This window comes from Coturnix japonica, chromosome 5, assembly GCF_054131305.1.
Source record: "Coturnix japonica strain WE chromosome 5, WE-NBRP24, whole genome shotgun sequence".
NCBI classification, from domain to species: Eukaryota; Metazoa; Chordata; class Aves; order Galliformes; family Phasianidae; genus Coturnix; species Coturnix japonica.
In genome coordinates, this window is record NC_140667.1 from 12,077,781 (window position 1) to 12,094,834 (window position 17,054).

The 17,054-nt window shown below is 44.8% G+C and overlaps 1 protein-coding gene across 1 annotated transcript in view; it reads right to left on the reverse strand.

The window, feature by feature from the left end:
- Window positions 1-17,054, reverse strand: part of SLC67A1 (solute carrier family 67 member 1) — a 45,961-nt gene that overhangs the window by 3,716 nt on the left and 25,191 nt on the right. The window contains exons 5-8 of the mRNA XM_085550015.1: window positions 14,199-14,314; window positions 13,592-13,687; window positions 10,064-10,164; window positions 2,886-2,987 (exon numbers count right to left, since the gene is read on the reverse strand). Coding sequence (XP_085406141.1) covers window positions 2,886-2,987; window positions 10,064-10,164; window positions 13,592-13,687; window positions 14,199-14,314 — 415 coding nt within the window. The remainder of the gene's footprint in view (window positions 1-2,885; window positions 2,988-10,063; window positions 10,165-13,591; window positions 13,688-14,198; window positions 14,315-17,054) is intronic.

Genomic DNA, 17,054 nt, shown 5'->3' on the forward strand with positions numbered 1-17,054 from the left:
AAAGAGCAGCTTTGCAGCTAGAAGCAGCCCAGAAAAGCCAGATCTGTGACTTCTAAGTAAATTGTGGGAGCCACAACTGATTTGTGATGTTGCCATTTTGGCCATCTCAAGGTCTTCCATCCATGTTTTTCTGCTGCTTTCCCTGTGTTTTCCTTTGATTCTCACTCCTTTATCACATTTCCCTTGTTTTCAACTCTTGACCATTGTTTTCACCTGTTTACCCATGTTTTCCTTTTTCTTTGGTTCCTGTTTTCCATCGCTTTCCCCTATTTTCCACTATTTTCAACTGTTTGCTCTTGATTTCCCATTTTCCTTTCTTTTTCCACTGTTTTCCCTTGCTTTCCCCTCTTTTCCCTTGTATCTAACTCTTTACCCTTGCATTACATGATCTTCCCTTGTTTTCTCTTGTATTTTCTTGTATTTTCCCTGGTTTTCCTTTGCATTCTCTAATTTTCAACTATTTTTTTCCCCCTTATTTTCCAATATTTTTCCACCATTTGTATGCTGGTAATCATTCTAAAGATGCAGAACAAGCCCCTGCTCTGCAATCTGGCAGCACATTTTCCAGCACTGCCGTGGGTATTTTTAGTGTCTGGGAATTAGTGACATCCCTGCATCCTCCCCCAGGACTTCTCTCTCTTGTCCAAGTCCTAAGGAGACGTTCTGCAGCAGATGCATGCAGTGTACTTCAGGAAGCCTCCATTAGTTATACAAAACAGCCTAGAGAAGGCATTTCAGTTCATTATCATAAGTAATTAAAACCAAACTAAGCTTGTCAAAATAAATGAACCTGGAGCATTATGTAATACCATACCTTTGGGATTTCTAATCCTGTTCTTCTGCTTCCTTACTAATAAATTAATCAAATTCAGTAATCTGGAATATGTCTTCTGGCCATAAGGTGCACATTAGCGAGCATAATTAGGGAGAGTAATGATTTTGTTATTGCACATATTTTTAGTGGAGACATCCCTCCAGCTGTTCAATACTTAAAACAAAAGTGCTGAGGATCCCTCAGCGGCAGAACTGGAACGGCACTTAGCCCTGCTGGTCAAATAAAGAGATTTCTCTGGGGCATGAAAAGGAAACTCCCGCTTCCTTGCAAGTCTCTGCCCTCACCCTCGTCTCAAGGTGAGTTATTGTGGCTGGAGAACAGCTCAGTCACTGGTCAATCCAGAACTTTCATTCTCTGAGGCTCTTGCTCATAAAATCTGGTCTGCACCTCTTGGCTACAGAAGATGGAGCAGCCCAGAGCCATCGTTAACTAATGACTTGGAAATAGTGAGGTTTATTCCTAGTTCCCCTCTGGACTTATACATGGTGAAGTTTCTCTCCTTGGAGGGGCACTTTACCTATGTTTTGCTTAAGAGCTAGGCACTCCTGCTTAGGGAACCAGAGAACAAAGGCAGAGAAGTGAGTATTTGGTACGTAAACATCCAGACAGGGAAAGAGTAAGTCCTCGCCAGGGCAAATGTCATTGCAGGACAACACAGCAGAAGTAGGAAAAAAAAAAAAAAAAAGGCAGAAACGATCCCATTCCTTGTAAAAGTGCCCTCACGGGCTGGAGGCTGAAGGAAATTGCTAGAAAGAGCAGACCCAGGGCTGAATCTCTTGGGGAATATCTTCTTGCTGCCCTGGGAGGATTAGGTCAGGTAGAGTGTACTATTGACCACCCACCCTCTGCTGAGCAGACAGCAGCCTTCTCCAACAGGGCAGATATGGGAGAATTGCCAAGGCAAGGAAGGCAGACCCTGCAGTTTCAGCAGCTAGGCTCAAAAGCCAGTGCCTGGGAACCAGAGGGGAGGAGGGAGGATGAAGCATAACCATGCTTCAGGACAAAGTAAAGTGCTTCCGTCACATCCTTTATAAGGACTCTGCTCAGCGGGGCCAGCAGCTGCATATGCCTATGAATAGCTCTCATGGGATGTCACTGCTGACCTCTGTCCCCAGGCTATGCTGTCAGGATGTCCACAGCCCTCCAGGCATGGTGTAATTGCCAGCTCTCAAACCAACAACTTCCGTTCCCTGCTTTCCCCTTTCCACATAGCCACACTGGCTTCATGCATCCCTCTACCACTGGCTCTGTGGTGGAAAATGGGAATTACACTCCCCAGATCACTTTATTTCTAAGCTGAAACCCAAAGGTTCAGAGCTCCTAAAGCTCTCCTTGGGTTATGTGCATAAGTTCCTCACCATGCTGGCACACTGAGACCAGGCCATACACTCTTATGCTAGCGCTAGGGTCTGGGCAGACCCTTCCCAAGTGTCCCATCCCTTGGACAGCACTGCTGGTCATCAGAGTGTTGCTGATCTGAGCAAACAAAGATATTGGTAGAGCTGCCCCTGTCAATGGGGTTTCCCAGTTGTCTTCTGAGGCTGCTTCTCACCCATCCAGACACAACTGGTGATGGGTAACACCAAAGCAGAGGAGCTAAACTATTTCCTATTGCTACCTCCTTCCCCAAAAGCTCTAAGATTGGAGGAATTAGTAAAACAAAGCTAGAAAGATGAGACAACATCCTCAGCCATCTCAGGGTACAGTACAACCACAGTGATTTTCCTCCTCATAATCTGCATTTACTTTCTGGGCAGTTCAGGAAACGGGGCCACTCAAGGATGGAAGGCAGGACTTCTGTGCCAATCCAGTGACTCAGGATGGATGCACGGGTTTCTGTGAGGGATTATTACTCTGTAATCCCTGCAGTTATTACACAGCTCCTTTTCATAATTGAATGCTGTGTGTTTGCAGAAACCCAGGCTGGCTGGCTCCCCCAGACACAGCTTGGCAAGGCTGCATTGGTACTGCCACTGACCAGTAGGCAATTTTCCCACCTGTGAACCATGTTGATGGAAGGCCCTGTGGATGACTCCTCATCAAATCTTACCATGCCCAGCCCCACGCCAGCAAAGAGGAGGATGCTGAATCTGAGCAGGGTCTGCTCCGTGCAATGGCTTGTGAGTTTTCCAATCACCAGGCCTTGGACAACCTGAGGATGAAACACATGTGCACTGTCAGTCCATCTTATATGGATGGAAACAAGCTCAGAGAGCACATAAAAGAGAGAAAACACATCATTCCCTTGCTTTCTTGTGGAGAGAAAATAGGACTTCACTATTGCGGTAGATGACTTGAACTTGAAGACATTTACCATGATTTTGAGCATTTTGTATCTTAGTGATAAGTCAGGTGATGATCTCTCTATTGAGTGCTGCTTGCATGATTTTTTTTTATCACTGCTCAATCAACAGTGTTGAGTGAAACTACTTAAAGGCACCTGCTGATAAAACCAACTTGAGATTTTCCTTGTGAAATTGTTTGGTGATATCTTCCAAAGCAGAACTGCACAACTGTATGCAGTGGAGGAAAACACCTCCTCTCCTGTACCTTCTCTTGCCATTATTTTACACTATAACTACACAGATTGGGCAGTTCATCACTTTTATACAGGAAACGAGAATGACAGAGATGCTAATATCCAGACATAGCAGTACAAGCAGATACAAGAGAGGGGGAACTGGTTTTGCATATTTTAAGCAAAAACGAGGGAAGAGGGGGTGGGAAGGAGGAGCAAAAATGTAAATCTTTGGAGAGAAGCCTAAAAAACCCTTGGTTCTCGGTTTTGACTTGAGCCACAACTACACTACACTCAGCCTTACTGCGTTAATCCAAAGGGAGGAACCCAAAATCCACCAAAGGGAAACTGTTGCAAAATAAATAAGGAAGGAAGTTATTAAAAAGAAATGTTAATCTATGACAAACCATCCAGAACAAAAAAAAAAAAAAAAAAAAAAAAAAAAAAAAAAAAAAGAAAGAAAAGTATAAATACTACAACAAAAACTACTGGTAAAAAGCAAATAACAGGGTGAAAATATAGTGAAGTTGACTTAAAGAGAAATAGGAACCGTTTGAATATATCTCCCACAAGGTACAACTTAATGAAAAAACTCACAATGAACCCCTTTGTTTTCCCTCAGAACACAAGCAAATTTTTACATGGGGACACATCTGCCATGCTGAAATTTGGGTTCCCAGAACATGCTTTCCCTGCTGTTCCCTGTCTCACCCTTGGGCAGGGCTGAGGAGCTCAGCTCATGTGTGTGACCGTGGCACGAGGCCCACACGGCTTTCCCAGGCTTTGCCACCCACCTGGTCTCCTTGGGGACTGTGCATTGTGAGGCTGTGACATGGATGCGGTGACCTGAGTCATGCGGGATGCATGCCTTGCCAAGGACATGGGCCAGGTGGGAGGAAGAGGAGGCCAGCCCTGGTGGCTCCTATTCAGTTCAGGTGGGTGGAGGAGGTGCTGAGTCACGCTTCATTAAGCCGAGAACTCCCAAATGAAGCAGCATCGTTAACATCTTGCAGCCTCTCAGTCCCTCCTGTCCAAGCTGCGCCAAGTCACAGGATGGGGCACAGACCACCCTCAGTGCAACTCTGCTTGGTGGTGGCATCACCCAAACATGGCTTGGCTCTGCTATGCCTCCAGAGGGAATGTTTCTCAATTTGCTTGGGCTTGAACGGAGCACTTAACTGGGATTCACCATGAGGTGCAACCTGGGCCCTGCCCATTTTTGAGTCATGGAGCATGTATATACTTATTATCAGGGGAAGCCTATTCAGATCACCATGGGAGCAGCAAGCATCAGCCCAAATCATTTGCTTTCAGTCCCAGGCCACACAGCCATCCCTGGGCAATATGGACCTCAGCCTCCCCACTGCTTACAGGGCCCCCTCGGCTTTTGCTACTCATTCCCAGCATGGTTACTGCCAATGCATCCATGAGTCACAAAGACCCATCACACTGAGTTTGGACTCTATTTACCAGCATCTGGATTTAGGTGCTGGATAATATTTCCAGTTGCTGGGCACTCAGGAAATGTTTCCAGCCAGAAACAAGACCTGAAAACCCATCACCTCTACCAGAGATCTTTCCTGAGCCACGTATAGAGTCACAGAATTACAGAATCATGGAATCAGGGTTGGAAAAGACCACTGAAATCACATAGTCCAACCGAATAAGTTCCCTAAGCCCCTAGAAAGAGCTAAAGAGGAAGAAAAACCTATAAAAGTGGGGATGCTGGAGAAAGTTCAGGGGTTTTTCCTTGCTTGCAGCCTCCACTTGGGCTCTCAAAGGCTGTCCCTCCTGCAGCTAATCGCAGGGATGTTGCTTGCATTGTAACCTGACCTCCTTTGAAGTGCCAGGCAGAGCCAGCATACCTGGCTGGAATGTGTTCTGTCATCAATAAAAAAAAGGAGAGGAAATTGTTTGCAAGTGAAATAACAGGCACTGCCCGTGGCTGTGTACACATGTCACAGGAAAAACCAACGCATTTTTTCCCCTTCTCTTTCTGTCAAGGCAAATAAGCCTCCTGACGAATGCAGAACAGCCAAATCTCTTTGCCTTTATGCTGCCCTGATGATTCCTTCCACTAGACTAGGTCAGATGCTCATGTAGAAAATAACCTCTGCTATCACTGCAACCATTAGAGCTCCTCTTAACTTGGGAGAGATAACTTGTCGATATCAGCAACAACTCAGTACCTTATAGAGCAGAGAAAGTTTTTGCTTTTTGAAAGTCTGAGGTGTTAGTTTTTGGCAGACCTTTCAGCAGAGCAGGTTCCTTGCTACACGAGACCAGCATTCATTGCCAGGTAGTTACATAGAAAAAAATCTAAGTCCATAGAATCACAAAATTAGAATAGATAGGGTACAGAATAGGGAAGTACCCTTAAAGAATATCTAGTCAAACTCCCCTGCAATGAACCAGAACACCTACACTAGATCAAGTGTTCAGAGCCCTTTCCAGCCTGAGCTTGCATGTCCCCAGGGATGGGGCATCCACTACCTCTCCGGGTAACCAGTGTTTGCCAGTGTCTCACCGCCCTAACTGTTAAAAACTTCTTTACATCCAGCCTAAATCTTTCCTCTTTTAGTTTGAAACCATTTTCCCTTGTCCAGTCAAACCCAGCAAATATCTGGCTCCACATTCACCTTTGGCTAAGGGACAGCAGACTGTTCCTACAGACTATTTCAGAAGCACCCACTGAAGAAAGCACAGGGCAGAGCCAAGCAACAAGACCTCTATTTCCAACCTAGAAGTTCCCAGGGCCAGAGTGGTGCTGGATGGCAGAACCACAGCTGGTTACAGGTTGGGGAAGACCTGAGTGGGTGCCAAACAGTGGGGACTGGTCCTACAGGGCTGAAAGTGTTACAAAAACAAGTGCCGGTCTGGGTGGGAGGAGGAGGAAGTTATTTTATGGAGACTGCAATGCCAGAAAGCACATGAGAAGTCATTCACGCCTTACAAGAACAGAGGGTGCTGGGGCTGCAAGGAGAGTGGATGGGGAGGGCCGAACTGCTGAGCCAGCACTTGGCCTCACAGGGCAGAGACAGCGTGTGTTTTGCAAACTGCAGCCTAATCGCCTGCCTTCTCCCCACCTCCACCCCCTGCACACATCTAAATCCTTCAAAGCAAGGAAACTGGAGAACTTTCTGTTTGTTGTTGCAAGGTCCTTTCACCGAGTGGGTTTTCCCCCCAGGCAAATCTGATTGTAATTAAATCCCTAGCTCTTTAATCATCCCTCATGCTGCAGAGAGAAATAAAAAAGCAAGAGGGACAGGCTGGTGATAAGATGATAGGCAATGTAAATCTCTCCTCCAGGAATCTCTCTCATCTTTCCAGAATCACTTGGTACAAACTTGTCCCTCCAGAAGCTGCCTGGCTGGAGGTGGGGTTTGTACAACAATGCCTACGAAGCACAGTAAATAAAACAGATGTCTTATGATTTCTTAGTCCTCAGGGTAATAAATACCTACCCCTTTGTCCCACCTTCAGTTTTTGTTTTGTGTGCTTTGCGCAAAAATAAATAAATAAATAAATAAATAAAAATCCTTAGAGAAAAGTTCCTTCTGTCCATACCTGGAAATCTGAGCATCAGATGTGACCTGAGATTCCAACCAGGGACTGCAGGTATTCATTCCCCTTGCCTAATCCTCTGGCAGCTTTTCCTAAGCACGAGTACAATGTCTGGAAGTCCTCCATGCCTTCGTGTTCTCAAATCCAAGAAAAGATGGAGCCTAGGTCTACTTCTGACCATTATGCAGTCATTTTAAATGTTACGTGATTATAAAATTAATCATTCTCTGGAGGAAACATAAATGACAGCCCACACTCCTCCTAGGCATTCAAGAAGTGGGAGCTTTTGGTCACACAGGTCCGGGGATCACAGCCCTGGAGCACAAAAGGCACTGCATCCCTGATGTGCTCCCAGACCTCTCACCGGAGACCCTGTGGCAAACAGACAAAACTGCTTCAAACATATCACAAGCCAGGGGATTTCTGCAGAGCAAAGCACTGCACTCCTACTCCCTACCTTCCATCCTCATTTCATTATCTCCCATCAGAAATCCCCTCCTGCCCACAGCCAGCTACATGCTGTTGGGATGCAGAGTGCGATTCACCCTTTCTGCTTCTCCAGCACCAGCCAACCTTCCCTTCCCCATCCCTCACCACACTCTCAACATGCCCCATATCCTCTGCTACCAGAGGACACTCTGCTTAACTGCAAATAGGTGCAGCTGATGGTATCTCCCAAGTAATCATTAAATAGATGTATAAGCTCGGGCCACTCAGGACCCCCAGACCATATCTTGGAAGTGGGATGCTCACTCATGTACTCCAGCTGCACAGGGAACAAAGCCCTCGCTTTCCAAGGGGCTGCCACTCCTGTGCTGATCCCACTACAAATTATATTTGTTATGAATAAAGCTATAATTTAGCAAGCAAAGTGGGGAAGCCAGTCAGCAGATACTAATCACATTCATCCACCTCGGCGGGTAGAATTTGCTTGCACCCTAATCTGCATTTTTATCTTCTGCAGTATCAATGTGCTGCACAACAGAGACAAACACACCTGAAAGGCCAGCTGAGGAGCGATGGAGGCTGCAGCCCTGGGGTGGAACAGGGCCACTGCAGTACATCTCCAGCATGTCCCTCCCACCAACGGGTTCATAGCAGAAAGCATCCCTATAACATCAGCTCAGCCACTGTCTATGAGACAGGTTGTTCCAACCAGAGTCCTAATCAGGAAGTCAGGACATGAATCTATGCTTTTGATGTCTGGACTGCAAACCCCAAAGCAGCACCATGAAAAAGTGAATTTTCTTTGTATCTAACAACTGCTTCACTCCTGCATTTCTGAAATCCAGAGTCACGTGCTGTTAAACAGAATGGACAGAAACTGCATGGCAAGATGAAAGTGAGCTGCCTGGCTGATAGCAGCCAATTTCTGTGCCAAATACCTGGGGCAAAGCCTCCCCAGCAAAGCAGATATTGCACCTGAGTCTGAAGGCATTGCTGGATCACAGCGTGGCTACGGGCATGGTTGGCACTATGGGATGAAACCCAGCTCCTGGAACTGTGGGAAGGGTCAAGTCACTGGCTCTCACTGACTGATTACCTGTTAGGGAGAAAAGTGAAGGCGGCCTTCCTGTCTCTATTTGTAGGGCACATTGGTGTGGCATTCCAGGTAACCTTATCTACAACAGTTTCAACCAAACAAAGCTGGGAAACAACAGCACAAAGACAGACAGACATCCCAGACCCAGCGGCACCATTCTGGCTCTATCGATCAACACAAAGCTGTCCCTTCCAGGCTGCACAAGGATCATTTCACCTTCGTTGCTATAATTACCCATGATACCCAGCTTGAAATAATAGCAACCTAACCATGCTGAAATCCCCAGTGAGATTTCCACGCAGACATATATTGTAGGGATCAGAGAACCACTAAGGCTGGAAAAGACCTTTAAGATCATCTAGTCCAACCATCAGATTCAACTGATTTATCTACATAAAGAGTTCTTAGTGCTCTCTACATTCAGAGGAGGAAGAGGACTTCAGGACTCTAAGGCCTGAATGCATGCTAGAGATCCTGGTCTAGGAGATGACACATAGAGGCTATTATAGAGCAGGTCTCCATGAGACCCACATATTTGGGCCAGGTGTGCACTACAGGAAGCAACTACTGATCACTCCACTTGCAGTTGCAAAGCTGGTTTATTTCCCAATGCAAATAACAGCAAGTGTGAAGACTGGGACTGAGGCACAGATCACCAAATATCCCCTTCCCAGAGCAGCACAGGGAAGGTTGCTCAGAACCAGAGGCTCGACCCCACTCATGGATACACAACCATGCCTGTCGGCTGCACTACTAGGGTTTGAGACCTACACAATGCCAGATCCAGATCACAAGGGACTAAAATTGCTGTTTCACAGATGGGGAGATCCCCTGAATCATACAGAAACTCTGCCCAGGAAAGGAGGGCATTCTAACAAGACCACCCTCTTTCAGGATATTTCTTGCCATGCATTTCTGCCTGCTGGCTAGCTTTTACCCATCTGTTGCTCTTCCTGCAGAATTATTAGCCTCTTCCTCCAAATAACACAGCACCGCTGTTTTGGGCTGTGCTATCACACAATTCAGCTAATTTTTTATCCTTGCCCATTTGGTCAATCTCTTAACTATATTCCAGGGCCCATCTTCTTTTTTTTTTTTTTTTTTTTTTTTTTTTCTGGAAAGTACAAGCTTGCTGCACTAGTTTCCCCACAGATGGAACGAGTCCTTCCTCTAAACTGAGGGCATCTGCAAAAATGCCAGGAAATTCATCTACCTACACAAATTCACAGGTGTTACTGAGGAAATGCAAACGAGCTAACTTACAGAGCTGAAAACTCTATAATAGAGGCCTGTTAGCTTCAGTGTAGGTTTTGTTTCAGGAATCAGGATGACATGCCAAGTCATTGGAAATCTTAGCTCCACAGCTTAAAGATCCACAAGAAGGGACAAAGGGAGAAGGTCTCCAAGACGTTGCTCACTTTGATTGCTTTCCATTCTGAGGAACAGAGTAAATTTGAGGCACTTTAATTTTTTGGAACTGAATAACACATAGCAGAGCTATGAGTGCATTTATGATCTGCATGTCAATATTATGGATTTGGGAGAATTCGTGTTAAAAATGTAGCAAGGTGCACATTAGACGGCAGTACGACACTTCACTTACCATCTGAAGGACACCAAAATAGGACATCAGATATCCGGACTCCACTGCTTCCAACCCAAAGAACTCAATTGAGATGATGGAAAACATAATCATGAACAAACCTAGAGGGAGGGTTAATGAGAAGTACACATCAGTATGCCCTCAGTGCTGCATTGGCCCAGTCCCTGCTCCCAGCATGAGTCAGGATCTCTCCCTGGGTTTATAGGGACTGGATATAAATAAATATAATAATATAAATAAATAGGAGCAGAATCCTACTCGAAGCCAGTACAGCAATTTAGTCTTTAACTGTTCACTTTTTTATCCCCTTTACTTTCATCTTTAAATAATGTGACTATGTAGGCTGTAGGTTCAGCTGTTTATAATAAACTAGTAAATATTTTTATCACCCACGGCATACTAGGCATTAAGGCAGCAAGAAAACATTTGTTCAGACAAGACTGTAACCATAGAATAATCTAATTGGATTCCTCCTCCCTTTTGCCTAACTTTAGCTTTCCACCATTGGGAACGCTGCCTGGGAAACAACCCGGTGACATCAGACTTAACAGAAAGGTTTCACTGCACACCCTAGCAGCGATTTCAGCCCCACGTGAAACCTCTCCCATGGCTCAAGAATGGTGTCAACAGAAACAGTTGGGGAAGTACGGACAGGAACAGCAGGTACGAGGTGTGCTCGTCTATTAGGGCAGTTTCTGGAGGGCATGGTGGAAAATGCCCACTCAGTCTTACCTAGGAATGCAATTGTGTGCATTTCCCATGGCACCTAACATACACAAACATAGACCTGTATGTGCACTCCATTATACACAACAAGCCACTAAATTACAAACATTCATAGAATCATAAGGATTGGAAGAGACCACTAAGATCACCTAGTCTGACCATCTACCCATCCTCACCACACCCACTACTGGGACAAAACATTGCTCACAGAAGAATGGGTTTGTGGTATCCACCTGCTGCCTCTGCCAACATACTTCAATTGGACAAAGACAGCAGGAAATTGGACTCTGTGTGTCAGCATCCCCAATGCTGACAGTCTGATGCTGCTGGGAGAGGAGGAAAGAGTAGATGACCTGAAGGGGTCTTCTCCTGCTTTGCTGGGCCCTCCAAGGTGCACAGACCTGGTGAGCTGGAAGCTGCAGTCCTCTCCTTAATGACAGAAGAGCACAGGAAGAAAGGAGTGAGGACTGAGAGCAGCCTGTGGCCTGGCTGGGCGACTCACCAGCCCGCACCACAGGAAGGCTCTCACCCACATTTCCTGGAAGTGTGGGGAGAGCCATCCCCAATTGCTGACTGCAGTGTGGTGCATTCACCCCAAGCACAACCACATCCACCCACCGTGGGCAGACAATGCAATCCGTTTTCCTTATAGGCCCCATTTGGACAGGAAATGCACTTTTCCAGTGAAATTCTACAAAAGATAAAACACTGAAGGCTTCGGGGATGGGAGAGATGATGGGGAAATGGTCAGTTCTGCAGTGTCCTCACCTAATCTGCCCCAAATCTGCCTTTAGATGGAAAGATGTGCACCCAAACTGATCGGCCCAAGTGTCCCACATCCAGAAGGTATCTGAGGCTCCTCTCCTCACCCTAGCTGGTGCTAGGCAAAATGAAGAGCACCTCACCCTGCTGCTTCCTGTGGATCTGGGGAAGGTGCTGGCATGCCTGGTGCTTGTGAAGATTTTTGGCTCCACCACACCACTCTGTGGGGAGTGCCCGCTGTTATCCTGTTGCTTTGAAACGCCTCCTAGCTCGAGCCAGGTTTAGACTAACATGCAAACAGCAGCATTTTCTCCTCACATCCAAAACAGACAACAGAGCTGCAGATGTTTTTAAAAAACAAACGTGAAGAAATGAAAGAAAAACCACACTTGGCTTTACTCACAGGGAGATCAAATCAGGATGCATCTCCTTTCACCCAGCAGCCTCACTGTGCTACCAGCCGGCAGGACTCAGCCTTCCCACATTGCTGTCTCTTCCCAGTGCCGTGCACCAGCTCTTGCAGTAAAGCTCTTTTGATAATCCTTCACCCAGCTTAAGTTTTGATCTTTGCACTCCAAAGGAGCTCATTCTTTCTGTGCAGGGAGGTAGCTGTGCTCCTTTAACAGTGTCATGCATTGCACTGAGGGATGTGATTTAGTAGTATGGTGGTGACAGTTTGATGGACTAGATGATCTTTCTTAGTGGTCTTTTCTATTCTTAATGATTTCATTTTTCTGTTTCATGGCTACCTCAGAGATGCAAACATCCCTAGGATGGGAGCTACCCCATACCCATACAACTGCCTGGGCAAGGCAAACCCTCCTTGTCCCCTCTTATTTCAGTGACTCAGAGGATCTCACAACTTTACGTACCTGGGGATGCCTGTGCCAGGGTTGAACCCTTTACAAAACCTTGCACTGAGCAGCAAATAATGATGGGCATGCAGCATGAGGCAGGGAACAAGTTTGTAAGATGCAGTAAAAGTGAGGAAGAGCACCAAAGAGACAGCAGCCAGTGGCTTTGGGAGGGTGTATGTGGCATATTTGGTAGCAGGGTGGGGGTGGTGTGCAGAGGTAGCCACTGTGAGAATGGAGCAAGTTTTTCCAAACCCAAAGATTCCCACAAGGAGCTATTACAAGTATTTTCAAAGCCCTCATGATCTCCAAGCACCAAGGGGTGTGTTTGACATTTCTGCCCTCATGTTTGGCTTTCTGTCCCCTATCTACTGCAAGGCAATGACATGCTTTGTTGAGCAGGCAATCCAGATGTACTGGAGAGATCCACAGAATCTTAGAATCATTAAGGTTGGAAAAGATTTCTGTGATCATCTATGGCATCTGTCCCACCTACCCAATGGAACACTGGGTTGGTGCTACACAACAGAACATGACAAGACTGTGAATGATTCACCAGGAGCAGGGGGACAGGTGGATTTGAGGTGTGTTTGAAGCAGTGCATTATGACCCTGGCATGAGAAAAATCAGCAGAATATTCAAAGAGAAGAACAAGCACTACCACAAACAAGCAAAGGAAGAAATAAAACCAAAAGTGGCTCCCTTGTGCACGGCAGCAATTAACAACCCATCTGGCCACATCTCATTCAGCTATAGCTTTAAATTGTTGGGAAAAAGTTAGGCTATGCATCCTTCCCTCCCCTTAAAATCATTAACCAAAAATCAAGAGGGACATCAATGTTTTAGACAGGGTACAGACAACTTGCCTCTGCTCTGAAGAGGTTCCAGCCTAAAGAGAAATGACAGAGAACTATCCTTTTACAGCCATGGGACCAGGCAGAGCAATTAAGTGATATGCCAAGAGTCGCAAAAGAGGCCTGTGACTAGTGGTCTGTTTTACATTAATTCCAGGCTTTTAACTCCGTGTAGCTGAGAGCATCTGGAAGAGTGTTGAGGTATGAGCCAAAACCCCACTCCTCCATGATTACACACAGTGTGGTTTCAGTAACTTCAGACCAGCCCGGTCTCCAGTGTATGTCTTCCTATTAGAAATAAATCAGCAACCATGGTAAAGGGTGAGATTTACCTATGGGAAATCCAGAGAGGACCTTGACTAAGAAGATTTCCATTACTCCTGGAAACTTCATCACACGTAGGATTTCTCTGATGTTGAATACACTACCTACAGAAGATAACATTTTGAATAATGTTATATTTAAACAGGTTAGAGGTAGGGAACAAGAAATTCACCCCATCGTGGTGAGTACTTGTAGCCTGTATTAACAGTGTTCTACAAAGTAGGCAATGGCACTCCATGTAGTGCTTTCTGGGAACTCAGAAGGGCAAATACTAATAGGAATTGTATGAGTGAGTAAATAACAGTGCAAGAGTTAATTCTACTATGGGACTGAATTTGGCAGGTGAAGCATTGGGCTCGGAAAACTGAGTTGAAACCGTGGACGGTCCATATGCAAAATGAATTAGATGACTGCATCCTCAGCATTCCTAAATCCTTCTCATCTGACACAAACTCATCTCCTGGGAAGTACTTTCTCACAAGCATGTAGAGGATGAGGCACTAAGAGCAAAGAGGGGCACCTTTCTGTCCAAAAACACAATCCCAAAGAGTTACTCCAACATGCCAGATGCCAGCACTATTCACATTCTATTTAATAAAAGAACTAAATACTTACTTTGTTCTGTTTTACGATGTTCTGACTTTGGCTTAGCTGGAGAAGGGATCCAAACTATCGATATCATGGTATTCAAGAGACTTCCCACCAGCCCAAAATACATGGGAACAAAAACGCTGCAAAAAGAAAAAAATAAAAATAAAAAATCAGGTAAGAAAGCAGTCATTATAAACAGAAGACAGATACTCCTCCATCCTGCAAGACTAGAGAACCTGGCTGTGTTTGCTTAGATGAGGAGCAGCTCCCTTGAAGCTGCAATATGTAAGGCTATAAAAGATCCCATATACAGAGCAAGTGCTTGTGAGGATCCATCTGATTTCCCATCTAATCCCAATTTAATTGATTCATTCAGTATTATCTCACTGCTTGCAACTTCTCAGTGAAATCAAATGAAGTTCAGGAGTGAAGGAAGTTTTCAGGATCATTACAGAAGGTGGAATACAGCCCAGAGTACAACCAGACCTAGAAACAGCAGAGATACATCACCACTTGAAAAAAATGAAATCACTAAAAATATTAAACATGATTTACAAAACCTTCTGAGGAGGTGAGTAAATAGCACAGGGATTGCTGCTTTTTCTGTTCTCTGAAGGTGCCCCAAACCATATCAACAATGTTTCATCTGTCTATCAGAGGCCCAAACTTTGGCTCTTTGACCAGTGTGGGCAACATTCTTAGATGTAGATCCAGTTAACAATTATTAACAGTAGTGTTAGAATGATGAAAAAGAACAATTGCAAGTTATCTAATAAAATGCAAACAGAAAGTAGGCAAAGGTCAACAGAGTCAATATGAAGTCCTCAATTATCAGCATCCTCTTAAAAAGGAGATTAGGAAGCGACTCTTCCTGGACTTTAAGGGAATGACTTAACCTGTGACAGGGCTTGTGGGAAGATTTTAGACTCTGATGGCATTAATTCCAGCAAACACAGCTGGATCAAAGTGTAGGGATGGAAGACTGAGTCTCAGGAAACTTGAGTTGAAAACCAAAGAAAAAAAAACTACCATTTGTGTTTAACAGCAAGAGCAATTACCCACTAAGCAAACCAGCTTGTTAGAAGTATTTCCCATCATGTTGACCCTGAAAGTCAAAGGGGATTTATTTGTAAAATGTATGCTTAAAGCCTATCACAGGGTACATATTTGGGGTGGAAATCCCCAGCTGAAATAGGCCAGTGTCACAAAGGGGAAAAAAAAGATGTGAACAGTGAGATTTCTCTGAGGGGGGGAAAAAAAAGCACTTTGGCCCTTAGCAAAGCAATGCATGGATGGGGAAACAGGGAGATATCTCTGTTCACTCAGAGGTGAATGTGCTGTTGCCTCATCAAATGGGACACAAAAGAGAGCTGCAAGATGTGAACAATGCCTTCCGTGCACCTGCTGGTAGATGTCGGCCACCACCTGGCTTTTTACTGCTGCTTTCCTTGTCAGACCACGGTGTCTGTTTTCCATGGAATAGCCAGCAGCACTAACTGTAAAAGCCTCAAGTTTCCTCTGTGCTAGGAAAAGCGCGGTGCGAGTAATTTCTGGAGCATTATAGAGACAGTCAAGAATTGTAAACCAAGACAAGCATCAAAGGGCAAATAAAATATATATATACATATATATACGTATTCCTCTTAGGAGTAACAAAGCTAGATAATATTTTCCTACTAATGGACTTAGAGCAGTAATTTAGACCTGCTGCCTTCCACCTGCCAAGCTGTTCCACAAATTACCCTGGACCACAAAACTAGTCATTTACTGGGTCATTATTTTTTAACTTTAGTGCAGCAGATCACCCTTTTCTGATATAAAATTATGTACCAAACAGTTCCCAAACCACTGAAATCAACATTTTGAGCCAAATTTTTATCCAAGAAATCTGGAATTTGCAGTTTGCATTGCAACATAAAGGAACTTTGTTAACAAAAGAGAGAAAAGTAAAGAAACCAAAAGAAGTAACTGCTCTAGCTGGATTCCTTTTTTTCTTTCTTCTATATTTCAAGCTTCATTCTGATATGGAAAAAAACGCATCACAAAAACTTTCATTGGGCAGAAAAAACATTTCCTTTCCAGCCCTATTTGCTCCTGAGACTTCCCCCATTGCCCTCATGCCAAAACAAACACATTTTATCCTTCAGGTCCAAGAAGAACCACAGCAAGGGCCAGCAAAGAGCAAAGGAACACCTGATGAAACCAGTCAGTAATTAGTGGACTTCACTGAAAGCAAAGGACCAATAATTCATTCTTAGGAAAGGGAAGGGAAAACCTTGAAAAGTTACACATTTGGAAAAACCAGGGCTTGCCTTCACAGATTCAAAGAATTCTGTACCCTTGGACTCTGAATTCAGAGAAATCCAGTAAAACATAGAACACAAAACCACATTTCCCAGAAAGTCTGAAGCATTCAAAACCATCTGAAGATTCCTTTTCATAACAACAGCATTCTATAAGTGCCCACCCACTAGTGTTATTAGCATTTCTTACTGGTAATGGGCAGCTGCACACAGCTTGTCTTACATAGCAGGGACAAACTCTGTGGCTGGAGGTAACATGCCCGTGTCCTGGAAACCACCTCTCTCATTTGTTTGTTTGCTTGCTTAAGAAAGATTAAACAAAACCAACAGTCATAAAACTGCAGTATTGATGCAGCAGGCCATCCATTACTATTTTTTTCCTTCCAAATTTTTCTGCTAGAACACATGAATTTGCTTCCCTTGGAAACATCTGTTCCACAACCTCATTAAGCTCTCAAGATGAAGAGTCCATTCCTTATGCATTACAAAGGGTAAAATATCAAAATCAGTCTTAAATTGCAGAGACCTGAGCACCTCACTGCCATCAGAAACAGTTCTGCCTGTGAACTTACTAGGG